Source organism: Lytechinus variegatus, chromosome 7 (assembly GCF_018143015.1).
Source record: "Lytechinus variegatus isolate NC3 chromosome 7, Lvar_3.0, whole genome shotgun sequence".
Classification (NCBI taxonomy): Eukaryota; Metazoa; Echinodermata; class Echinoidea; order Temnopleuroida; family Toxopneustidae; genus Lytechinus; species Lytechinus variegatus.
The window spans coordinates 18,855,830-18,883,172 of NC_054746.1; the positions used below are offsets into that span (position 1 = coordinate 18,855,830).

The window sequence follows — 27,343 nt, forward strand, 5'->3', positions numbered from 1 at the left end:
ATACAAATATACCTAAAACAGCTTGCTAATATTGAATCAGATTTTGTGTTTACAAATAAAAAGTAAAGCTGAATATTTCTATTTCAAAGTTTAAAATATAAGAGAATAATAAATATTTCTACAAGTATCTAATAAAGGCATTAATAAATAACATACTATTTCAGTCATTCAAACTCTTTAAGTAATCAAAATAATTAATAACAATGATTCATGAGATGAAAGAATGAATATGAATGAATAAATTCTTTCACGTCAGTATTTCTGAACACTGCATTCATTAAATAAGTCTACATGATGCACATTTACAAATTCATACTTATATTAATATCTACAGAATAATGAAAATATATTATCATATATTGCAGAAATAGTACACAAAAATACACATTAACCTATTTTCTATATTTCTGTACACAGCAAAACATGTGACACTATTTATAAAATACATCTAAAAAGCAGTCAATTTTAAGGGGCACTTCTTTTTAAGTATTTCAAAGAATCAATAATTCATGGGATTTGAGAAAATAAAATGAGATACTTGAGATACTTGCATGCATGTCATTTTTACGTTAAAAAAAGAAGATTAAGAGATACAATAAATTAATCAATTTTTTTTTCAGTCTGACATGAGTGTTCCCTATAAATAGCAACCATATGACAAATTGAGTATTGAGTAATAACATGATTAGTTTACTTTCTTATCAGTTTCATTACCTCTCTGACATTATTCTTTTCCTAAATGTGGTGTTTGTTTCAAATCAATAATCTATCTGTGATAGAACACATGATCATTCATAATCCTTGAATACAGACTGTATATAGAAGTTTATGAACACATTATCTTGAATACATTCTACATGGCACAATGGAAGAAAGCACAAAAAGATAAGGAATCAATTCATGTCACAAAGATCAAACCCATGAAAAAAGTAAAGAAGACTTCTCACACATACCCATATAGAATCAAATCATAGCTCCACCTGTTTAATACCTTGAAAGTAAATGCACAATTCATCCTGATCGTCCTATATAATTCATTAATCTTGGTGCAATCAGATCCATAGGGAGAGACCCCTTCACATTAATCAGCTGCATTCACATTTCTTTACTTCACCATTCCATAGGCTCACACTAAAGCATCATATATACAATCATTAATGGATCATCTCATCATGTGAACAAAGCAGCTAATTAGCCTGTAATAGCAATGGCAATCAGGGTATTTGTTCACGTGACGGATGAATTCAATTATTTCACAAATAAAAACTTTATACAATGGTACAATCTGGATTCTTTCTGCTCTCCTTGGGAAAGCTCCCAAGGCTCTGGCATATACCGAGCAGTGATTTCAGGTCCGAATTAGCGAGGCACGTGTTGTTTCTTCAGCAAGCAATGAAGATCGGTCTATACAGTATTAATGCATGGTAAAACGTATCACTGCTGGATACTTGATGGGTATCAACCACCTTGCTTTCAGCACACAATGTGAGCATTAAATAAATTCTGTGACTCTTCAAGTATAATACACTGTGTACAATGGCATTCAATGATACATTACACGATCTCCCAAAACCAGTCAATCCAGAGGTCGATGATTGCTTGATTGCAACATAAGGATATGAGGCAGCAATGTCATTTGAATGGGGGAGGCTATACATACTTTACAAATTGCATGCTGCAATTGTCTTGGCAATGTCCTTAGCTGATTTCATTTCTGTCACGATAGATAGCATGTCAGCATGTAAAGTCAATGAGTTATAACTTGGCAGTGTTGATATCTGGTCAAGGCAGACTGAAATATGTTGACTAGATTGGGTGTGGTGGGCAGGAGGCAATGCCGAAAGGCCACACCCAAAGACGACACCCCTGGACCAAGGACAGCCAGGGGCAGCTAAAACTTCTCTTAAGACATTAGATGGGTGGAGGTCCATTGGTGTATCGTAGCATGGGATGTAATGAGCGAGCAAAGTTATTTGTGAGGGTGCAGCTATAATCTTCTTCAGTCATTGGTATAAGGCATGCCACACCTAGTAGTAGAAGCATTAGGAGGTGGAGTGGAAGGGCTGCTCGCACTGCTCTTGATAAGAATGGTCGTCCTCCTCTGCCTGCCAAAACTGGAGCGCTGTAAATGAGAAGAGAAAACTGAAATGAATTATGGGATTCATGTAAACATGTGGTCAAAATATTCAATTCAATTCATATTCTTTGAGAATATGCTACATTTTATTATTAGATTCTCTTCAAATTATAGATTTATCAAAATACAAAAACAAAAGACCTCTTACAACTGAAACCTCACTCAGTGTTCAAACTGACTAATCATATATCAAATGATGGTCATTATTGCCAATATCCTTCCTTTCATTTTTTTCCTACATATCTATCACTCTTTTTGAACGGGTGTTTTGTAAGTGTCAATTTATGACTATATACCGCATACTAGAATGGGGGTGGGGTTAGCAGCATGCATACATGTAATCACCAGTTTCTTATAATTTATGAATTTTGAATTATGAATTCTAAGGGTTATCAACCTATTGCAGAAAAGTTATCACTAAGTTGTATTGTTTATGTAAAGTTAGACTGCTATGATATGTTTTAATCTGCATTTTTGTGTGTATGTTATGTGTTTAAAGCTATTGGAAACTAAATTTTTCTCTGCATGCCTAGCATTCATGGACCAATAAAACAATCTTGAATGTGTCCTTTCAGACAACATCTCCCACAATAGTTACATTAAGGAGCACATTAAGAATGTAGTTACTCTAACATAACCAATGTCAGAGATTTTTCATAGGACCAACTACAATCATCATCAGAATATTTGTCACAGGTCATTAAGCATATATCACAGAGATAAATTTAGATCAATTGCTGTGTTTTAAATCGGTCATTTTCTGAGCAATAGGAGATATTTTGTATATCTATATGTAAGCCGCACTTTAAAATAATCAACCTTTTTGTATATCTGACTCCCATTTTTCTCGGATTTTTTTTTCACTCAACAAGCTGTTGAAGCCGTGGTAATTTCAGGGAATCACAAATTTTAAAGATATACTAGTAAACAGAGACAAATCATTTCGGTAATGGCCCACATAAAGGGGTCAGAGTATATACTTATGATATAGCCCATGAGAAACTTGGTTTTAACTCACCCAGCAGTGTCTGCAGGCGATCTTGCTGCTGCTGCAGCCGCTGCAGCTGCTCCAGCTGCACTCTGTCTTCCAGCCAGTGTACAGGTTGTGGCATCAGCATAATGTCTGATAGAATAGATAGGTGTACTGGTACGTCCGGCTATGGGACTTGAGAAGTCACTTGATACCTCGCCCATTGCTCCAAGCAGCATCACAGATCTTGGTTGAATAGGACTCTCAAAAACAGGCTGGATATAATAAAGAAAGTGAGTTTGACTTTAAATGCAATTAAGATACTGAACATCTGATCATATCCATGGCTGACGTTGATTGATATAACTTCAGGCTGGCTGAACTACATTTATTTTTTAATAAAATCCTACAATTTTCAAATCTGTAATATCCTTAATCACCACATGTTATAGGATTTTTTGTTGTCATTACTACTGAGGGATGCTGGTTAGATTAATTCACTGGACCTGAAAAGAAGCCAGAACATATCACAGCCCCATTAAACCTGGGAAATGGGAAGTTGTTAGGGCCTGAATACAGGAAAATAATCTTGAAGACTATTGAGTAAATATTTGTGTATTTTCTTGCATGGAGTGTTACCAGAGTTGATAGGAGTCAGCGCCAATGATGACGATTGACAAAAGTGAGAAAGTGGCTAAGTAATGGACTCAAGGTATAAACAAGCCTCCAGAAACTAAGAAGATAGACCTACCCTGTCCAGTTGGAACTGACTGGGATCCACCTTAGTCTCCAGGAGTTCTAGGTTATCATTGCATCTCTGAAGGAGAGAAGAACTCTTCTTGGCGATCAGGTGCAGTGTTTCCCTGGTCGCCCGACAGTCTGGTGAGTCCACATCAATCAAGAGCTGGTCTGCTGTGTCTTTCAAGGAGCTCACGCGAGGTATCATCTCCTCAAGCTCACGTTTAAATGACTGAAATAAAGAGAAAGGCAATGTTCTTAGTGTCTTACAATGATAATAATGACAAAGAAATAATGCAAGTTACATCATAACATCTGAGCCCTGTAACATGAACAAAGAGTTCATGAATCGTCCAGACAGAATTTCAGCAGATAAACATGAATTGTGTGATAAATGTAATGAAATTTATAGCATTAGTGTTAATGATACAGAGATGCCAAGTTCAAAGACCAGCTATGCGTGAGATTTTCTGTGAATCTGAGTGAGATCACAGACATTGTGTACAATGTATATGGGGATAGGCTGTGATAGTTGCGTGAGACAGAGATTTGAGGGGATGAACAAGAGTCCAAAATGCTTGAGTCTCACGCATAATGCGTGAGACTTGGAAGCTCTGATGATATGATATGTAATGATGTATTCATGTTTTCCTCACTTCTGTTCATTTATACCCAGGCAGTCCATATAGAATCAACAAAATAGAACTGAACACGATTGATTAATAATATATCTCAAAGAAACAGGGTGAATATGCTCTCAATTTTTATTTAAGTCTGACAAACATTAGGTTGATCGTCATTCTACTCAGTTTGGGGTAAATACATGTTTGCAATAAATCAAGGGAATATTCCTGCGACACTTTATGTTAGATGAAAAATACATTGATTCATATTAAGGATTATGTGTAGCTCTAAAATGCTCTGAGGAAAGTACTTATTCCCCTCCCCCAAAAAAAAAAAATCAAGAAAAGAAAATGCCAAATTTTTTTACATACGGCAAATATTCTGTATTGATTGTTGAGTATCTCTGGATCAGCATTGAGATCTATGGGTTCAGTCTCTGTCATTATTTCATCTATTTCATTTAGTCTTGTTTCAAGGTCTTTAGTTGTCTGATGAAATTCTTCACATTGCACAATAGCCATCTAAAAGGAAAACAAATGAATAAGCAAAACATATTAGGATCATCATTATATTCACACAGATTCATGGAGAGGAGTATCTATACACTTTGTTTGCAGCAGAATTTTATTCTTTATATATTGTTGTTGATCTTTGGCCTCTTGTTATTTAATTTAGAAAATATCAAAATAATTCCATTTTATAAGTTATCATTCTGGTCAAATACAAACGACAAATGAACAAACAAAGGATTATTTTCAAGAAGTTAAAGATGAATGTTACCTGGAGTTTCTTCTGCCAGTCTGCAGCCTTGGCACAGACCCCTTCCCAGCGTCTGTTCATGACCTGAAGTCTGTAGCTTAGCTCCTGACCTTGAGGGGTATCTGGATCCACAAACTGCTGGCTACACAGATTGATGGAGTATGCTATGGTTCGTCTTGCATTCAGACCTAACATGAAGTCCTGGTCATGGAGAAAATAGAAACTTTACATTCATATTTCATGTAATATCAAGATAGGAGCTGGCTTTGCATGCAATTAAGTTTGAATGAAACAATATTGAAAGTTATGATTGGACATATCAATAATCACTTTTGCTTTTTCATCATGTTGCTAATTCATTTGAGGTTTTAGATCATTTTTTCATTATTCATTCATTCTTATTCTCATCAACTTATTTCTTAATATTTTTAAATTTGTGAGTGGAAAAAGAATTATGTTTACCATGTTTGCTGAGATCAAATAAACCATCTTTGTCTTCTAAACACATATAAAAACCTTAATAATGGGATATAAAACAACATAGTATTGTAAAATGTAAAAATTTAGCCTCAAGTGTCAAACATATTTAGTTACATCATGTTAGATATAGGCTAAAACTTATTAAAGAAGAAGGAAAAGAATTGAAAGTAAATTATGATGCCATGGTTATGTGTCACGAGAATAGAGAGAAAAAAAAAACACAGAAAAGGAGAAAAAGTGATAGCAAGTATGACCGATATGCAAAGTAGAAATAGGGAGATATCAAAAGAGGGGAAAGAGAAGAGACAGACCCTTAAACAGAACTGAGAAAGATTGAGCAAAACAAAAGTATTCACTCTTACCCTGAACATTCTGATCATGTCTTCCAGGTCTGCGATATCCCCACCATTAGCTTGTGAAGTGAGTGTTGCTTCTGCTTGGTCTAACCAGGCAGTCAAATTATTCAGATCGTTATCATACTGTTGCCACGTCTGGTAATTATGTCTTAACATGGCTCCTTTCTCCATGAGTTCTCCTTGTAATACCTCCCATCGACCCACAAGATCTGAAACATCAAATCAAACAATATCATTATGTTCAGGTGGTAGATCAAAAACTGTAAGCTTTTCTGTAATTCTGACACATAAGATGATCTCTATATGCTTCAGTAGCTTTTGCCTTGGTAACACAATTACGTACACAAATTAGTACTGGCTGCAGAAAGAGCAATTGGAACCATTTTAAACACAGGAAAGGTTTGAATCTGCCACCGTAATGTAGGGAGGATGCTCAAATCACTTGTTCACCACAACACATAAAATGCAGGATGGTAAGCAGTATCTTACCTCTTAATATCAAATTTTACTCATCGCATTAATTTACTCAGTGGTTTCTTGGAGGTAAGTTCAAGGGTATAAAGATGGAAGCTTTCTCAAGATTGCAAACAAATCATATATAGCTCAGTTGGTAGAGCGGGAGATTCATATTCCGGTCACCCGGGTTCGATTCCCACTTGGTGCGCTAGTGCCCTTTGGTAAGGCATTAATCCTCAGTACCAGGTCCTTCAGAGAGGACCTTAAACCGTCGGTCCTCCGGTTGCTTGCTTACAAGCATTCATGCTTTCTTAGCAATCACGTAAAAAATTACCACCAAATATCACCAATATTAATGAAGCGTATCAAAGACTATGACAAGGACAATTTTAAAATGAGCAGAAAGCAATGTCTTCATGCGCTAACGAACTGAATATATATATGGAATCCAAAGAACTACAGCTAGCAATAAACTGAAGTATCAAGTTTCAATGTTAACCACCATTGCCGCACCATTTCCCTAATGTCATGCCTATAGTATTTACCTGATACTTGGCGGGCTAATGAAGGATGGTCACTGAGTTGAGGAGCCAATCTCTTCACTGCTGTTACACAGCTCTTACAATTCTCAGCAACGGTATCCTAGATAAGTAATGAAGACAAAACAAACAAATAAACATAAAGGTCACTGCTATACTAGAATACTAAAACTGAAACTATGTCATTCATATGGCCTGGAGTTCTGAGTACTATTCGTCGGATTGCATAGTTTCTAGTAAATGAAGCTTGGTATCATATTCACCATTGTTTTGGACAGGAGAACTATGTATTAGGATATTACATTTACAGCTAAACATGGAGTCAATATTTGGGTAAAATCCAATGAAAAGATATAAAATAAGTCCAATTCAGTTTATGAAGCTGAGGGTAGGACTAAAACTTACAAAGGTTGTTTTGACTTCTTCTACATCCGGACCAATGGGTGTTTTGCTGGTGACCATGTTCTCTGCTTCCTCTAGTTGAGATGTACAGCTGTCAATGAGCTGCTGGGCATACAGGACATCAACAGGTTCTCCACCTCGCTGCTTGTTCTTACCCCACCTAAGAAAATAGAATGAAAATGTGGTTGATAACGATGTTTCAATAAGTTGTTGGTCGTCGAATTTGTCTTCTTACACATATTATACATCTTCATTTTATTTTTGACAATGAATTTAAATTTTGAAAACTAAATCATCGTAAAAAGTAAAGCTTAACACAGGATTTAAAGATAAAAAAGATCTGATAAATGCTTCATGAATCTTCTGGTTCTTAATTTTCATTGACAAGTTGGCTCTCAGCCAATCAGATGCGAGGAATTTCAGTAGCTTGTAACAATTATGAAATGCTTTCCTGTACCTGACATCTGGATCTCCATCTGCATTGGTTGTCATGTACATGTCCCAGTCTAGAGATGATACCCCACTGGCCGGAGTTATCCTGCCAGAGACGTATTCACTCGGTCCGGGAGATGCTGACCGGGTTGCTGAACTGTCCCGAGACCTGGCCCTTGCATCGTAGGGTCTGTGATGGACTCTGCTCGGTGATAGGTGGGTAGGAAGGATTTCATCGTTGTCGCTCTCACTCATCGCCTCACCATCCTCGTCTTCCTCATCCGACGTGTCCGTACTTGAGAACTAGATGTTCAAATGTAACATTAAAGGTATAGGACATTAAGGATTTGTTTGTGTCCAGCCTATCGTAATATTTTGTACCCTTAGGATATCGACTTTGGTTTAACTTCAATCATGGTCTAGGTCAGTTAAAAATTATGGGAAGTCAAATTGTTTCCATTGCATGTTTCCTATGTTCATTTTGCTCTTTTCACATTTAGTGAAGAAAACTAGCATGCATTAATGATTCATGTGCCAAATGTACTATTACAACTGAGCACACACAAATAATATTTTTGTGTCACCCATTTTGCTAACCATTGTTATACCGAAATGTCGTAGACCACACATTATTTAACCTTTAAGAATGGTAGCCAAGTATTGTACATCTTTATTGTATTTATTGTAAGGTGGACAAGATAGTTGGAATGCTAGTACTATCAAATTATTGAACTTTTTGCTTACTAAAAAATATAATTGGATTAATATCATATGAACTTGATCACATTGTAAAGCATCAAAACTGCAAGGAAAAGACACTACATCAAATTCTTGGATTGGATTAAGATACCTCATATCAAAAGAAAAATTCTGAAATTGGCTTAACAAAGCGACAAAGTTACACAGAATTGGGCAAAAAAGGATTGTTTAAGTCAACATAACAGAATGACAAAAGCAGATGACAGATTACAACTCTAAACATACTAAAGACATTCTAGAAATGAAATTTAACACATAACAAACATAACTTTAAAAATTAAAGTTGTGAAATTACAAGCTTTTCACATATAAAGCCACAGCAAAAATTGGAATGACATAAGAGTCAAATATCATAAATAAAAAATAGCGCATTTGAATTAAAGAAAACAACTATGAGAATATAAGCAACAACTAAAAATAATAACACACACAAAAAAGTGATTTTGAATAGATTGGAGTGGTTAAAAGCATGGAATGACAAATCTTGTATTATCAATGGAATCTTTCGGATAAACTCGACCACAACAATATTGGTAAATTCATGAGAACCTGTTTAGATGGGGAATATAAGAGTAGATTTCCTTATCAAATTATACTACATATTTTTTCAAGAGAGTCTGAGAGCACCATATATTTCAAAGTACACAATCTTTTGTCTGGAAACTAAATTTCCTCAGAAATCATCACAGATAATAAAAACAAATCAATATAAAGTTTTTCTTTGGTTATAACTTTTTACTGTTTTCTCAGTGCTACTAGAAATCATAATGAAGCAGGTGGATACAAAACTTATGGACTAGACTTGGGATGAAACACTGATATGACAAAGTCAACATTCATACCTTAGTATTGCCAACCATGAAATAATCAAAAGGTATGCTAGAAGATTCACCCTTTAGATTAGACAGCAATGGATTGAAATAAACAGTAAATCAGTTTAAATCAGAAATGATTGGTCAAAGAGTGCATCTAGTTCATCCCCATTCTCATATAAATAGGGGGGGGGGGGTGAAGGGAAAATTTGAATAATCTGCTCTGTGTGGTCTTCCATGACAGGTACTTAATTAAAGTTTCTAAATTCAAATATTAAAATGTATAAAGTAACTTGGTACTTAAATCTCATCTTGTCATTATATACAATTTCGCTTTGTTCTTCCGTTTGCAATGCTAATTAATGCCTTCAATGAAACCTTTTTTTTTAATCTCACAAGAATCCCATGAGCACTTACTTTTACATTGGATGTGATGGCTCACAAATTTCATTTATCTTCACCATTTATAATGAAATTCATGATTTGATGAGTAAAAATTGTATATATTACAGGTTTTCCAAATAGTATTTTTAAAAACCTAAGCCACCTCATGTTGACTATCAAATTTTTGTTCATATAAGCAATAAAAAAAAACAGAAGGTTCATGTCAAGATTACAACACAATTTTGGTTTCTATGCAAGAAACTCTATGGGGAAGATAGGAAGATTAGAGCATTCACTGCACACAAAATCTACAAAGGAATTAGAGTTGAAATGCTCCTAGTCTACCTTAAGAATCATTAGTTAGGAGTCATCTATACAGAATTAGTATGCAGGTTGCATCACATGTGTAGACTATGCAAAGAGTGACAGGAAAGTATGTGATGATAACATTTCTGGCTAAGTCATACATTTGCTTCTTAAAATTCATACAATGGAAAGGTGAGAAACCATTCCTAGTTAAGACACACAATGCTTTAGTGATACTTTTCATTCATTTTTAATACATCATAAAAATTCAGTATCATCCTGTAATGGAATACAAACTATCAGTAATTATACAACATTATTAAGCTACTTCACTAATTCGAAGCAACATATCCAAAGTGATTTCTGATGACCTGCAGTCTTGTCAGAGTGTTGGCATATTACTTGATATCATTACTTGGATTAAGTTGGATACCTTGTCCCTGTGGTACCAACAAAAGAAGTCCTCCAAACAATTTTTTCTAGGGTTTATTTTCAATTGGTCAAATGCCAATTCGTCCACTATCCACATAGTCTGATTGCCATTTGGTCCACTCACCATGTCGTCTAATTTCCAGTTGGTCTAATAGCCATTTAGTCCATAAACCATTTGGTGTAATTGGATAAGTGTTAATTTGGCAAAATGAATGAAAAGAAAGTGGGTATTAGACCAAGTGGTTACGAGACAAAATGGTCATAGACGAATTGGTGATTAGATGAAGTGATTATTGGACCAAATGGTTGTTAGACGTAATGTTGATGGATGGAATGGCATTAGACTAAATGAAGGTAGACCATGTGATGAGTGGATGAGTTGGCAATAGACAAATCGGCAGTTTACATACTCCAGGATGTCAGATACATTGTGCTGATAACATGATATTTTTCACTTCAAAGTTTGATAATTACCTCAGTGGCTGTAATCCTCTCCAGCTTCCTCTGGAACTTGCTGACTCTAGCAAAGACCTCATCGGCATAGCCTCTAAGATCATCCATCTCTTCCTGTATCTGAACAGCATCGTTGGCATCACATCGCTGCATCAGGTTATGGGCATACCCATCGATTTCATCCAGTCTAGACTGGTTCAGTTCAATCTCATGTTGGAATGCCTAACAGAATGGAACAAGCAACATCATGATATATCTACATTTACCACACTCAACCTTGGTTTGGTTAATGTGTACTCAACTGGAATAACTTTCCTTGAAATGCTGAGGCACTTTAACATGTGAATAAGTAAGCAACCTATAAGACATCAAACTGAACACCTGGCACCTGTGAAAAGAAAAACTCTGGCAAATTTTTTGCCAGAATTTTTTTAATGTGTAAGTTTCAATGCCATAATTTTGTTTGCCAGAGTTATTTTATGGCAAAAGCTTTATGCAACGGGCCCATGATTCAAAGCTTTGCAATTCTCAAAAATGTGGAAGTCTTATGACTTACTTTCATTTGTTTTGTTTTGGTAGAGATATCCGACTGTGAGAAGTGTTCTATGTTGGTCAGCTGGAGGTCCATCTCTGTCAGCCATACTACCATACTCTCTCTCGTCCCTTCAAACTCATCTCTCAAACTTTGCTGTGAACGAAGACGTCTTAAAACGCTGCAGCACCTTCTTGCTAAGGCATCCCATCTGAAAAACAAACATATATAAATGTTTAACATTTTTGTCCAGCATGAAAATTACAAATCTAAGTAGACCCTTCACTAATTTGATATCATCTCATGCTTTACTCTGTTTGGCTAGCTAATCTGCAGTTGGTTCTGATATTGTCTAAATAAAGAGAACAAGATTGTGAAGGAGACAAAGACTGTCATTTCTGATTACTTCTAATGAAGCATTGATTTTTTTAAGCATTTAAGGATTGCATCTTAAATACTTCATTTTTCTAAACTGCAGTTCATAAACTGATAACTTGTATGACAGTCACTTTAGTTTTTGTCGTGCTTCCCGAAGTTAAGGATTCCCTTTCAATATATATGGTGGCAGCGGTGGGATAAGAAATTGTGTCTCAAGAACTCAGTGTTTCTTTTACACTATGAATTAATGAGCATGTTCTTACCTATCATTGGCAGCGTGGACAAGACCCTTGAGTTGATTAGCACCATCTGTTCTGCCCTCTCTTGCTAGACGACGGTATTGCTTGTTCAGCATCTCTAGTTGGGTTAGGTTTTCATGAACCTTACGTTGGAATGCCTGAAACAAAATTCATCATGTAACATGTTAAAATATTCACTTCTTTCCTACATCTGCAACTGGTTTATTGGATATTTTTTTTTTCAATGAATTTGAAAAAAAAATTGAAAACTAGAATTGTGTTTCTCTGACAGATAATAATGAAAAGTTCAACATTAACTACATGAATTATGAAATGCAAGCATTCAAAATGCCTCTGTCACTTCCAGATCAAGAATATACACATCAACTTCTCAATTTTTCAAATATTGACATCTGTGACCTTTGACCACATGATCCCCAAATCTCTCAGATCATCAGGGGTTGTTTCACAAATATTTAAGTATGACTTAGAGTCGCACTTAAATGCCTGGTTGCATGCGGTATAAAAGACATCTCTGCAATGATCTTATCACGCCAAGAGGGCACGCACTACTGCGTATTGATCAATAAGATTGCGTGTTTCATATCATGTACGTGTCAGCATTTAAGTGAGACTCTAAGTCATACTTAAATCTTTGTGAAACACCCCTACACTCCCATGCATACCAAGTTTGAAGTGGAATCCTCCAAACTATTCTTTGGTTACCAAGTTATTTTCAGGTATTAAATGATCTTTCCGGCATTTGATCAGATCATTATTCTTCTACTATGTACAATACATAAAGGATGAGTTGGAAACATGTAGGAAAAGATGGGTAAAGAAATGTATTCCCATCATTTAAATCATGATAATAGAGAGGCCTGTCCCAAACGACCCACTCAAAACCCTGTAATCCATTTAATAGACAAAAGAGAAAGAGTATTTACTTGTCAATATCATTTCAAACTCACTTCATATTTTTTAATTTCTTCTTTGACGATAATATATGGTGTAGAGGATGAATTGGGTGCAGCGATGGCTTGCTCACTCTTTTCTAACCAGTCAGCAAATCTCTCATAATCTTCTTTGAACTTCTGCCAAAGGCGCCACGTCTCCTCGATCCTGCACAAAAAGAACACCAAAACATAATTAACATTAGGTACACGCATCACTATCATTTCAAAGTATAATCACCATAGCATTACCGTGGGTTACTGAGTATACAATCTACAATTTAAAAAACAATACACTAACCATGGCCAGCTTTACTTGTCTACTATGACACTTCATCTTGAATTCTTTTCAAGGCATATAATGCAGTCAATCCTGATAAATCAACTAGACATAATAATCATCTCCGAAGTTAGATTTGCATTACAAGTTGCTCCCCAAAGAATAAAACTCTTTTTATTCTAATCTTTTTATAGCTCCATTACTACACTCTCAACACAATAAAAAATAAGAAAATATTTATGGAAAACCAATATTTGATGGTTCATTTTTTAAGAAAATAGTATATTCTACCAATTTCAGACCATGACTGACACATACATGTACATACACCTTGAAAGACCATTGAAGAAACTAGTGGAATGATTGACATGTCACATGAAAGTCTTGCATTGGAAACCATCTTAAAACCTTTTGGTATATTCTTAAGTAAATACAACAGATCATGAATAACATTTCTTTTCCTTCAATCAGAATCGAGAAAGAATGAGACAAACCTCATCTTCCTTTCTGCAGACAGAGTACAGATATTATGCCATCTTTGGTCTAACGTCTGAGTGGCAGTTCGGATAGCCTCACAGTCTGCATCGGTTGAACAGGCATCTTGATCATGAAGAAGCACTTCACAAAGGTTTAGTACTGATGCAACCCCACTGCTATGTCGGGTAATGTCTTTATGAAGTTCCTGATGAAGGAATAAAACAAAATAAGTGTTTATATGGAGTGGACATGTGGACGCCAAGTATGGTGGAGCAAATATAAAAAAATATTTACAAATATTGATGTTTTAATGGATATTCTGACTGACATGCCATTTGCCTCCATTAAACAGGTATCTATAACATAATCTCAAGATTGATCTCCAAAGGTTTAGTAAATATTCTTTTATCAACTTCTAGGGGAAGAATAGGAGAATTTAAAACTGAATCTGAGAGCAACAATGAAATGATACACAAGAACATGAAACACAATTACATCGATTCAAGGCTCTAGTTAAAAAGTGCATATAAAAATTACACAAACTGTTAAACTTAGAGACTACCTTTATGATGATAGAACATAAAAATAATTAAGATGACAAGCTAAAAAATCAAAACACTCTTATTTACATTCTGAGGAAATATATAAGATATATTTATTATTTAAACTAGGTATGTTTCACCTAATCGAGATAATGGTCAATATGGTTATCATGGGGCAATTCCATAAAAAAATATGTATGTCTGACCCCCTATATATGGGACCTTCATGAAATTTTCATTGTGTCCTATTCATTCCAGTGACACAAGGCCCAAAATTCACTGTTTCTTTTTGTGTTATTCCAACCTCTGGATGGCCTCAAAGTATTATGAGATGTAAAGACTGCACAATGAGTCAATCTGTCAGGCATCAATGGTTCTACTGCATGGAGACCCTATTTTTGAGCTCAGAGACCCTATTTTTGAGCTCAGAGATTGTTTTTCCAGTCCTTTTGTTCCCACATAGTTTAGAGGATGGCTTTCAAAGGGAAGGAATTTGAAAACCCTTTAGATTGAGAATACCTGTCCCGTGAGCTCTGTATCCCTTGACAAATGGAGGGATTTTCAAAAGAGTATTTTTTTTCATCAGACAGCCAAGTATTGTGGTGATTTTGATTCAGTATACATGTATATGTATTACGGTGGGGAAATTATAAAACTGTCAAAAGTGGTCCTATGGATGTGATTATTATTTAAAGGGGGAAATCATCAATTTATAATCTAAAAATGATTCTGAATTACCCACAAGCATCTAGTTTAAAAAAATATGATAAAATGTAGATGGTATGTAAAATTAAGACAAGCCAGACTGATTATCGATGGCATGCATGCAGTTAAAATTTATGCCTTTGCCAATGCCAGAGCATGAATACATTTTTCTAGGTGAATGTGAGCTTCATGCATCAAAGCAAAATACTACAAAATAAAAAATTTCCCAAACCAAGTATGTCATATTCCACTCATCAAAGTAACTTACCTCATGGAATTTCTGTTTGGTTTCTATCTCCAGCATATGACATGTTTCGTATGTGAGCGGAGTGTTGAGTTCTCTTTCTACTCTGCTCAACCATTCTCGTAGTTTACTCATGTCCTGTTCCAGCTGCTGGACGGCAGTCAATGTGTCTTTCAACTTCTTCACTCTGAAAGTATATTGAAATTTGATGAAATGTCATAAAAGCAATACTCACTTTAAATCTTATTATTCATTATCATTCATTTGAAAATTAAATAATATTTAGATGCATGCTCTTGACACAAGCAAACAGTGATTGCTTCTGATGATGAAAATTAAGGATTGACATGGGAGATCAGAAATGGAGAAGCCTCACACGTTCATCCATTTTGTGCAGAATCAATTTCAGAGCACGCAGATTGATTCTAGAAGCATACATCAACATCAAACATTCTCCACTTTACAGAAATACCCGTCAAGTACCATTTTACAAAAATTTTAACACCCTATATTTCAGCACTCTTTCAGTGACCTACCTAGGTTTAAGTAAGCTGAAAATATTGAATTCTTGGTCATCTTCCTCTTCTTCAACAATGCCCATGTTTATTTTGTACCTTGGGGTTACAGGAGAAGTAGCAGGAGAGGAGAGGGAAGAAGCCCTGAACTCCTTTACCGGAGTCTTTAAATCTGAATCCATGGTTGTATACTCCATTTGCATATAACAGTCAAGAATCAATCATATTTCAAGTTGGCACATTTTAGGATTTGAAAGTTTATAGGTAAAACCCTTGGCTGATGATCCTGGATCCTTCTCTCTGTATGTTCTCTAGCTTGAAATCAAACTTCCATTACTTAATCCTCAGAAATCAATAATATCAAGTCTTCTCACAGCCTTATTCCTCAGTGCAATATGTAGGCCCTACCGTATAGGCTATTTGGTCTTCCATTGAGTCATGTACAGAGAGTCCTATCTGCTGCAAACAATCCGTATATAATCCACATCAATGCTGTAAGGCTTTAGCATGTATTCCATCTGGATGAACGATATCCACAACTTGGAGAAAACCTGTGTTAAAAATCAACATTCTAATAATGGTGCCTACTTCACAATTACCCCCAAACCAACACACTTCTAAGAAGGCAGAAAGTGTGATTGAACTGAGGTCAAACAAACAACAAAACTTGGCATGCAGCCTTTGTAGATTTCGGAGAGATTTCGGAAAGAGTACCTTGGGAACAGCAAATTGAAAAAGCAGGAAAGTAAAAAGGCTTCACTGAATGCAAAGGAAAAGTTCTGAATGAAAATCAAATCCCTTTTATTCAGTACAGAGTACAGCTAGAGCAAAATGTTCTCCATACCAGGCCAATACTGGAACTCATCTACCACATTAATTGAAGCTTGGAGTATGTGCATGCCTGTCTAGTCGAATACCGTGTGGTCAATTTAATGACCAGCAATATTTGGTATGATCATGGCTGTCATCATCATGAACCCAGTGGACCAAAGTTTATAATCACTCCTTGAAATAAGATGGTAGATGGCTGGATATTGGCTCCCACGAATCAGTCAAGTTCTTTCCTTGATGTCTCACTCATGACAAATGACCCATATCCCCTTCAGACTAAATCTGTCTCAACTCTCCATCAAGATACTAGTCTGCAAATACAAGCATTGGTGGTGATACAGAACGATAACATTTGGTTAACTCATCAGTCTGTAAGTCTTTGGTAGTCTGATAAATCAAATGTTATCTCTTGCAGGCATATTTATATCACTGTATCACTGTGAAGTAATGTTATATCATGAATATGAACATATGTTCATGATATTTGCCTTGAAATGTTTTCGGGCTGGTGCCTTGGGTAATTAGGCTATGAGTTGATGATTCAGAGCCCTTTCACAACTTAGCATTGGAATGGTGTGGTGGTATACACAAAAATTATATTTTTACTCATCCAGCAATTAAAATAGGGAAAATATCAAGATAATGAATGGGAAATAAAATTTCAAATAACTCTTCAATATGCTGAGTATAATAAGAAATAAACAATGTTGCAGAAATCATTCGTAGAACAGGGGCCTATTACGCTTTGAAAGTAAGATATCATGTGCAAACATCAACAAGGGTCACAAACTGTTATGACCTTCCAAATAATTTAATCATGGCTGAACTTATTTATTGTTAAAAAGGCTAACACTGTAAGTACAAGAGCAAAGACACCCCTCCATTCTATATACTAATCCTATTTGAATAACCCCAATAAACCCATTAGGTGGTACCAGCAAATTGGTTATCATTCAACCTGTCTTAGGCTTATCACAGCTATACTGCTGGTCAATAAAAAGATTAAGTTTTGCAATTGAACTGCCCAAAGGATAAAAGCTATGTGATAAAACATAATACGGCTATTACACAAAGGTCTATGTGACAAAAAAATATAAGAAAAATACATACTAGGGCCGTCTGCACCATCCCGAGTTTTCAAATTAGCGCGCTATTTCTGATCCGCCAAATTATCCCGATCTGAAAAATCTCGAGATTGTTTGTAATGCAGACGCAATTATCGCGCTAGTTCGTAGGATTAATCTCGAAATTGCAATCCCAAGTCAACTCGGGTTTATTTGCAAAATAGCGCGCTATTTACGAATTATCGCGCTAATTCGTAGGTGCAGACGCACTCGGGTTTGGACTCGGGTTAATTTATTCATGACCTTCAGTCCATAATGCAATTCGCGTTCCATTTCCGCCTTGGTAAAAACATAAACAGCGATTATACCGAACGCATTCGAAAGTCAACTTTATCATAGCGTTCATCAATTCCCCAATCAGCAACGATGGTGTCAAGCCCCCGTGAATGGATTTTGGGAGAGACCAGACCGATGGGGGAGGCGCTCATTATCGACGATGGTCATAGTCAATAACAATACTGACAGCATTGTCGTCTTATTCCTTCGCAAAATGTGAGCAAATAGCATTTCTTTCCTCCCCCCTCTCTCTCTCCCCCTCTGTCGTTGCCTCGGAGTCCGCCATCATATTAAACGAAGAATACTTCACTCGCTTATAATTATAAGGCGGCTGAGCTGAGAGGATTGTTGCATAACAACGGTCGAATTCGGCGAAAGATTACATGTACTTGATTGCATATCGCGGGAAGTTATTCAAAAGCGCGGGCCGTTGAAACTCCAAGATCGAAAGTGCGCATGCTCGGAATATCGGGCTTGTTGCCTCGCTCGAGCAAGAATCGCTCTTCGTGCGATGGTGGAGACGGGGTTTCCTGAATCTCGAGATTAATCGCGAAGAGGGCTGATCGGGCTAAAATCTCGAGATTGAGCAAACTCGGGATGGTGCAGCACCGCCTACTGACTTTTAATAAAGTATAGGCTAAGCTGATACATTTGCAAAAAAAAATACAGAAAAAAAATTGGTTGGCAAAAAAGTGATACCTTCTTGTCTTAATAATTTATATAAAAAGTGTAAAGTTAGAGTAGAAGATCAGCAGCTCGAAGTATTAGTTGCCTATAGCTGATTTCATACACATTGTTTTCCATTTTCCTAGCATCAATAACAAACAACAATCAAATTACATAGTGCACCAACAATCTTCCAAAAGCCAAGGAAAAGGTCTTCACTTCAATAGAATATATAAAAAAATATATAGAAAATATCCAACGACATTGATTATTTAGTTTGAAAGGCAAAATAATTGCCAATGATAAAATACAACTCAAATGCTGGAGGAATCTTCATATAGAACAACAGCTTAGCAAATTTGACATCACTGTAATTCTGTAACAATTCACTTTCAGATACTGATCAGCAAAGGCTCAAATATCATGGTCACTGTACTGCAAACATTCATGACTCCCAAGACTAAAGACAGAAATCCTCTAAACTAATCCAAAATCGCAAGAAATAGTCAAAATCCTCTACAGATCCGGGCGTGTATGTCATACACTCTCTTGCAGGAACAGGTTGAAAGCTACATGGAGAGGCCTATACTGGTACGAAAGGATCAAAACTTTACCAACAGAGTATGTACACACAATTGTCAACTCTGCTCTCTAGCTGCTTGTAAATAATGCTTTTGTCAAAAACCAGTTGTTGTAAGGTGCTGATAGATGCTCACTGAAGGGGGTGGTGATCTTCTTCGCTAAGGGCACACAAGAAGCGATTCGCTCATGTCCTTCAACAAACCCAATCCTCATTATTTAGAGAATGTATTTGTGGTAAACACTTTCTATTGATTTTCTAACTTTTGAAATTTGAAAAATAAAAATCAATATCTTTTCTTTCCCTATTTGTTCACACTGACCAGAGAGCAAGGGAGAGAGAGAGAGAGAGAGAAAGAGGGGGGGGGGGGGGCTATACTCAACAAACACAATTATCACCTCAATCCATGAAGTAACATTATGCTTTATGTACCAAAAGTATACAAATGCAGCGAGTTCATAAAAAAAACTAGGGGATCCTTATCAAATTTACAGATCTTTATTGTATCAACTGATATCTAACCTTAAATCTCTCTACAAAATATATCCAGAAATAAAACATCTGTTACCATAACTGACAGAGAAAAAAGTGTGTGGAAGAAATAAACATCATGAATAGCATTTATTTCAATTCATGCACACACCAGGTAATTGATTTCTCTGCAGGATGTATTCTAACTGTGTCCTCTGCATACCATACATGCCATCAGGGAGTATATCATCAGTATATAGAGGGAGGCATTGACCTTAGGCAATATGGATGGTACACTCCGTAACTCCTGTCTGTAAGCTTGACCATGTACCCCCTGTCCTTGTATTTTGCATTACAGAAAAGCCCATAAGAAATTGATCATATCAAAAGTGGAACATTCATGTAGTCACGTGTCTCTCCTTTTTCAAATCTGACATGCCGCACATCCAAGCAAATGAATATCAAATAGATATCGGTTTTTATCTTTTTACACAGCCTCATCATTTCAACAAACAAAATAGATTTATTATAATATAACCATTCCCTATTTAACAGTCAAGTCTTTAATACAGGAAAAGGTAATAAATTATCGTTCATTTTAAGGCTTGTTTAATCATCCCAATAAGGTTTACTCAATCTCATATGCAAGCTCAAATAATTTATTTTTATAATCAAATCTTACGTGTCAACTAGATACTAATATAATAATAATGCCTTTTTCTCTTAAAAAAGAGAGCATATTCAAAAAGTTGTGAATGCATGCCTCCCAAGACCTTTGCCTGACTGGCATCCAAAATTTACTCGGATTTTACTCAACTTTTGCTCAATATCCAAGCTAGTGATACAATTTAAACTAAAGTGTTGACTCAACATTAAACGTTCACAACAAACTCATGATCCCTCTAAAACTCTGGTCAGCCAAATTATGTTTTTCTCTAACAGTGCATATCCTACGCAATTCAATATCAATATTATCTGCTCACTCAATCACAATGAATTAAAACATCTCAAACTCAACTTGCATCAATCAGCTACATGAATCTCATCCAACAGTCACTGAGTTTGCCTCACTTTTACTCAACACCCAAGCCAAGCTAATTAAATACATTCACAAATGTTGACTTAACTAAAAATCATTTAAGTTTTGACATATCCTGATTCCCATACAGAGTGTCCCACAAAAAAGGAAACCTGTTTTCAGAGATAGATTTCACAATCATTAAGTATGTTTTTTACTATAAATTTGAATCTCATCTCTAATTTGAAACCAACAGCGAAGCAATCATTCATACATGGCAGATAAGAAACAATAAATATTGAGGCATATCAGAAACGATTTGTGCAGAAACTCGCATGTGAATCTGAATCCACTCTCATTTCAGAGATCAGTCAGAGAATCTTAACAGAATATAAAAGAAATGCTAATAAGCCAATCGTCGAATAGGTACAGTCGTCGTTTCACAAACCAATCTTGTCCAATTTTTCTGAGCAACCTGGTTTTGAAATTAAAATTTCAAACTAGTCTTTTTAATGCATTAATGCATAAAAAAGACATATTATGTATGAAATTGAAGAGGAATATGATTATGTAAATGAAATATCATAATCAATTTGTCTTTAAAGAATAAAGACATGGGAATCCAGGTTTCCTTTTTCCTGGGGTGCACTGGATACCTCTTTCTCTTTGAAGCTGATTTATGTTTTACTCAAACAGTGCCTACCTTTCCTTTGCAAAACTCAATATGTACATGTGAGACTCAATCATTCACTCAATGACCAAAACAGTATTCAAACTTTCAAACTCACCTTGCATCCACCAGCTCCATGAGTCTCATCCAGCGGTCATTCAGCTTGGCCAACTTGTACTCAATATCACTGGCACGAGCCTCATTGCTGGCTGGAATTAGTTTCACTCCCACTGCTTCTAGATGGGTCTTGTTGGGCTTAGCTTGTTTGATCTCATCTTGATATTCCTAGAAAAATAAATCATTCAGTGATTTGAATTGAACGGAAAGTACTACAATAATTTAGATATCACTCACCTTGAGAGAGCATAAGAATGTAACAACAGAGACAATACAAAATAAAATAAACTGCTCTTCTGATAGATGTATCATTAACAAATATAAATAATGAAGCATACTAAATACAAAAACCTAAAGAGAAAGCACTGTTCAGGAATGAACTAATATTGTCAAATCTTCATCCTCATATATAATTATCGTACACATCTCATCAGGGAAAAACTCCTTTTTGAAATAACTCCATCCCATGATAGTGCGTCATTGTCATTATATTCACACTCATAATTTCTTTATTTAGACTGTCTCATAGTAAAATGGTTGCTTTTAATGATCACTAGGCTAATGATCACTCAGGAAGAACAGCATTAAACTACCCTGGGCGATAAAGACTTATTAAAACACCCATTATATTTTTCAAGTCTCTAAAAGCAATCTAAAAAAGCGTTTTTAACATAATCTATTTCCATTTTCACTGAAGTCAGAAAAACAATTTTTTCATGAAAAATATGAAAATCTTGCAAAGTGTTTCATAATCACAAATAAATGAGTTTTCACAACTGTACAGTTCTTCATTCTCCCAATTCTTGAGAACAGAATACTTTAAATATGCTATAGAATGTTATATACATGTGAGGATATGTGATAAACATCTATAGACAATACACATTGCTTTTTATTAAAGAATCTCTTCTTCAAATACACCGCTTATGTTGACCTAAGCCACTTTTAATATCTTAAAGAATGAAAAACAAAATAAGATACCATAATATCAAGTTGAAGCTCATCTAAATATTCCAATGTACTTGCTATGTCAGCCGGCACATCGACCATTTTGAAATAAAGCAACTCCATGACTCCTGAACTCACGGCAAAAATAAACGAAATCTAGCATTTGAAAGAAGTTCTTCTTGATTCCCATTGGTCAATTCTATTGTTCTCTGCAGGTTTACCCAGTCATTAACTACTTCCTTGAGTCACCGTTACACAGATAACTGAGGAAATGATTACTGTCTCTTACTGTCCTGTGTCGACGTATTTCCCTTTTACTTTCTCAGTCTCTCTCTCCTTCGCTATTATCCTTCAAAATGTGTTCCCTTTTACTCTCTCTCTTTCGCTTTATACTTTGTTGCTGCGTCTCCCTCTTACTCTCAATGTATTAATCAGTGTCTCTGCTGTGCTTTCCTATTTGCCATATCTCTATCACCCCCTCTTTCTAAATCTAGTACTCTCTCTCTGTGATTCCCTTCTACTCTCTCTCCCATGCCTCTTGAATGAGAATCTGTCAGATAATATCCCTGAAATGTTTCGAGTACAACGTCACTCAAGTTAATCTAAACAGGAACTAGTATGTCCATCTAATCTAAATTTCCTTCAGTGATCTTTGTATATTTTTTTAAACCCACTGTTTGTGATATCTATAATTCTACAGAAAGCATGTAATACAACATTTCCTTGTAGCTCTTAAATCCAATGCCACATTAGGCTCAACAGTAACATGCATTCAAATCTAGAAACAGAAAAATAATATTTTATTCAAAATTTTCATCTATTTATCTGTGCCCAATTTTATAGGCAATGAGTAATTTTACCATCCCATCTAAAACTACATTTTCATTAATATTCTGTGTGTGAATGGGTCCTATTCTAGATGGTTTGTCCTCTTTACAGCTTCCATCATTTACTTAATCCAGATTATCCACCCATCACCAAGAGCTTATTCTTCTTAACTTATCTTAAAAGGTAATTGTACTAATGAAAGGTAAACAAAAATGGATGAAACATCTAACCTAAAATCAAGCACTCAATATATTTATTAAAAAATTACTGTAACATATTCCCGGGGGGGGGGGGGGGGCACTCGACCAAAAAAGTGGTGGGGGTGTGCCGCGGGCGAGACAAAAAAACGGGGGCCTTGGAGCGGGCTTATTGTAAAAAGGAGGGTCCTCGGAACGGGCTTCGGAACGTCAAATGTTTGTGAAAACGGGGGTCCTTGGAACGGATCGCCAGTGTGTGAGCGCGTATGCATCCCTACGGAACGGTCATGCGTGCATGATGCAGCTAGCGCGGCCTCCACCGGGGAGCTCTGCGGCCGCTTTTCACCAAAATTGCAGCTCGTTCAACGCGATCGGAGCGGCGTAACGAAAAATATGCGAAGCTTTGGAGCAGATTTCTCTCTTCTTTTTTCTCGATAAGAAGAAAATGCTATGCCTTGGAGCGGCTTTCTTTGTTCTTTTTCTCAACAAGGCAAAAATGCTATGCCTTGGAACGGAAAATTTAAGTGTAAAAATGGGGGTCCCCTCCGCGGCACATACCCACTATGCATTATATACTGAGTGCCCCCCCCCCCCCCCCGGAACAAATTTCACTTGAAATTGGCCTTTATCAGATATCCAATAAATGATAAAAGAGAAACTTTGTTAGATTTTTTATACATAGAAGACATGTCTTAGAGTGTCTGAATGACATTCTATTCAAATTACATTTTTTTATCAAGAAGTTCTCATGAAATTTTATGAATACTTTACATACTAGTTTTAGTTGCCAAACTTGTTGAATTTAGACAGACAGCCATGAAACAGAAGTTCCAAAGGAAAGAGCAGAAATCCCTAACTGTTGATGGAGCAGGATACTGTTCAACTTCCGAGACTGCCGACTTTGAAATCCTTCAATTCCTGGATCAACACTTCCTTACAGAACACAACATCCAAACATCCAAGAATGGCTATCCAGATAGCTTACGGTTCTCCACAAACAAATAGATAAACTGATGGAGAAGCAGTTTCTTCTACTAAGTGCTGTGATATATCCTATAATTCCTTTGTAATATTCTTGAAGATGGCATGGTAGAATAAGCAAAGGCACAATGGTAACTGATTCTCTTCAGATGAATCTATCTATCCAAGTCGTTTCAGTCCTTCAATAGCCTCTTGACCTGGCGCAACCATCCCTATCAACTCGTGTGTTTCAGAAGTGCATAACTGCAGACCTTTCATCGCAATAGTGTCTTGTTGATACGCGACATCTAAGACGTCCCATGCAATAGTATTATTTCCGATGAACTCGTTCTTAAAATGCATAAATGGATAGGCTGTGACAGGAGACTAGCCAGACCTCAATGAGGGAAGGGGGAAATTAGATATCCTTTAGCAACCTCAAGAGGCATTCTGCGTCACTGCTACTGACAGGTAATGGTTGCTACCAGCTAGTACCTCCATGCGAGCATGCCACAGGCCTGTACAGGGTTGCCATCTCAAGTATGTTTGGACTGGGTCATGACATGGTGGGTGTGTTCATTTGCTTCATTAATGCTCTCAGCTTGATTTATAGCAAATGGCTTCTGAGATTTTTAAATTTCATTAAGATCAATTGTCCTAAAACCACAATTTTTCATCAACGAAAATTTCTAAATGAGATAGAGATATGATTTTACATTTCATTCTCCATTGACTCCACACAATGAAGGGTAATTTTCCCATTCATATAAATATCAAGTCTGATGAAATTTGAGGAACTCGTGGAAACCAAGTTTTAAGACTCAGATTTTTATATTACTCTGTAAGTAAATTCCATGAGAGATTTACTTCTCCAAAATAATTCAGGACATGGAATCTTCATGTACAAATTTCTATTTAATTTTCGGAAGTGTTCTTTAATTACAAAATTCATAAGGAAATTAATTTACATTATGTTTATCAATAAGAAAAAAAAATATCTTTCATAACCATTTCACAGTTTTTCTCGATCTTGACAGAAATCAATGCATATAACTGGAGTTCAATTTATGATTAAACTCATGACCTTTTTGAATACCTATTGTATGTGTGAACACTGCTATCCTACTGTGAGTGATTAGTAATTGTAGATGTTCATTCCATTTCACTGGCCTCCATTCTATTGAATCAGCCTCAATGGCCCACAGCCTTATTGCCTCTAATGACAAATTAGAAGGGTTATATTTCATGGGTTTGATATAGCTTGCATTGCTTGCCCGAACTATTCCCTTCAGAACTTGCTCCTGTGTGTTTACAATAGAGAGACCTACATAAAACAAACTAAAGGTTTGTTTCTCTAAACTTCAAGGGACGGTTTAATGCTGTCAAAATAGGAAAGGGCCTCAGTGAGAGACCCCACGCTTAATGTGCAAATGAATGCTGGCAGTGAGATTTCATGTTTAGGAAGTCTTTGGACCAAGATGAATCATTGCCAATGACATATGATCATTATAAGGGTTATGAAATAAATCAAGATGTTCCCTTCTAATTCTTAGGGAAAGCTTCATAAATAACACCATACAAATACTAGTTCTATAAAGAATTAGGAGTAATTTTTGAGACTATATTCAAACAATGTCATATAAACTGAAACTACATATAAAATGTAACTCCATTTTCATTTCATATTTTGCAGTTGTAAAATTTGATTGAGACAATATCCATCATATTTGTTGAAACTAGGCCTTGCTGAAACATACTACAAACCCTAGACTAATGCAACTGTCATGAACTCATCAGTGACTGAGTTTTACTCATGAATTAAAAAGTGGCAGGTGTGAAAAAAGTTCACTATAACAATTTATCACTAAAACACAAAGTATAATCAAGAGCAAAAGTTTGATACTAAGATGAAAGATGAGATTACATGTCAGATTAAAATAAAGAGAAAGTACCATGTCTGTCAAAATGGGTAAGCCTTTTCCAACAAATTTATTTGATCCCATGTACAAATTTTTGATGATCACTTATTGTCAGTAATATACAATTCACTTCAAAAAGGATGATAGAGAATTGTTAAGATTGAATGAATAAATTTGTTGAAAAGTTTTACTCCCTCTTTCTCTTTCCCCTTACCCCCTCTCTCAATGTATGTTCAAATATGGCTAAAAAAAATCTTTGAATATTCTAACTTACTTCAAGAAGCCGTACATCCTTCAACATGCTGAATCGTCCATAGAGCAATTTAAAGATTAAAGAGGAGTTATTACCAAAGACGAACAAAAGTTTGACTGTTATGAATCAATATCATGACTATCTTGGAATCACTACCACAAGCATGCAGTGGTGAGAATTGAAATTTTGTCTTCAAATTCAGAGTGATAATAGACCCTATAACACTACTGCTGGCAATTCTATAACAACTATTAAGAATTCTGTCTCAAGTACAATCATCAGGATTACATAACCTATTTACAAAAAACATGCAAAGGTGAAGAGACCTATAATTCCACTTCAAATTCATTTTGAAAATCAACCTAATTCACATCATGATTGGGATATCCATTGTGTAATATTATTATGCACTACTGCTGGTACTGTAGCTAGCATGAATGATTCTGTCTCAAGTATATTTTTATCGTGATTACATAATCAAGTTATCAATTTGTTATCTCTCTCTCCCTCTCACCACCTCTCTTTCTATTTCCCTATCTCTATCTCTCTTTCCCTCACCATGTCCCACATCTCTCTATCTG

At 35.8% G+C, this 27,343-nt stretch overlaps 1 protein-coding gene across 4 annotated transcripts in view; it reads right to left on the reverse strand.

Annotated features, from left to right (window-relative positions):
- Positions 1 to 735: 735 nt before the first annotated feature.
- The window catches only part of LOC121418655 (nesprin-1-like), a 128,299-nt gene continuing 101,691 nt past the window's right edge, over positions 736 to 27,343 (reverse strand). For 3 of the 4 annotated variants that reach the window (XM_041612636.1, XM_041612635.1, XM_041612638.1), the window contains 17 exons: positions 21,659 to 21,825; positions 15,414 to 15,576; positions 13,916 to 14,103; positions 13,160 to 13,310; positions 12,213 to 12,346; positions 11,596 to 11,782; positions 11,061 to 11,261; positions 9,495 to 9,545; positions 7,919 to 8,196; positions 7,465 to 7,621; positions 7,066 to 7,162; positions 6,071 to 6,273; positions 5,250 to 5,429; positions 4,841 to 4,990; positions 3,859 to 4,077; positions 3,156 to 3,382; positions 736 to 2,122 (listed from right to left, as the gene is read on the reverse strand). In XM_041612636.1, coding sequence (XP_041468570.1) covers positions 1,912 to 2,122; positions 3,156 to 3,382; positions 3,859 to 4,077; positions 4,841 to 4,990; positions 5,250 to 5,429; positions 6,071 to 6,273; positions 7,066 to 7,162; positions 7,465 to 7,621; positions 7,919 to 8,196; positions 9,495 to 9,545; positions 11,061 to 11,261; positions 11,596 to 11,782; positions 12,213 to 12,346; positions 13,160 to 13,310; positions 13,916 to 14,103; positions 15,414 to 15,576; positions 21,659 to 21,825 — 2,964 coding nt within the window. In that variant the 3' untranslated portion in view covers positions 736 to 1,911. The remainder of the gene's footprint in view (positions 2,123 to 3,155; positions 3,383 to 3,858; positions 4,078 to 4,840; positions 4,991 to 5,249; positions 5,430 to 6,070; positions 6,274 to 7,065; positions 7,163 to 7,464; positions 7,622 to 7,918; positions 8,197 to 9,494; positions 9,546 to 11,060; positions 11,262 to 11,595; positions 11,783 to 12,212; positions 12,347 to 13,159; positions 13,311 to 13,915; positions 14,104 to 15,413; positions 15,577 to 21,658; positions 21,826 to 27,343) is intronic. The other variant, XM_041612637.1, reaches the window with a different exon arrangement.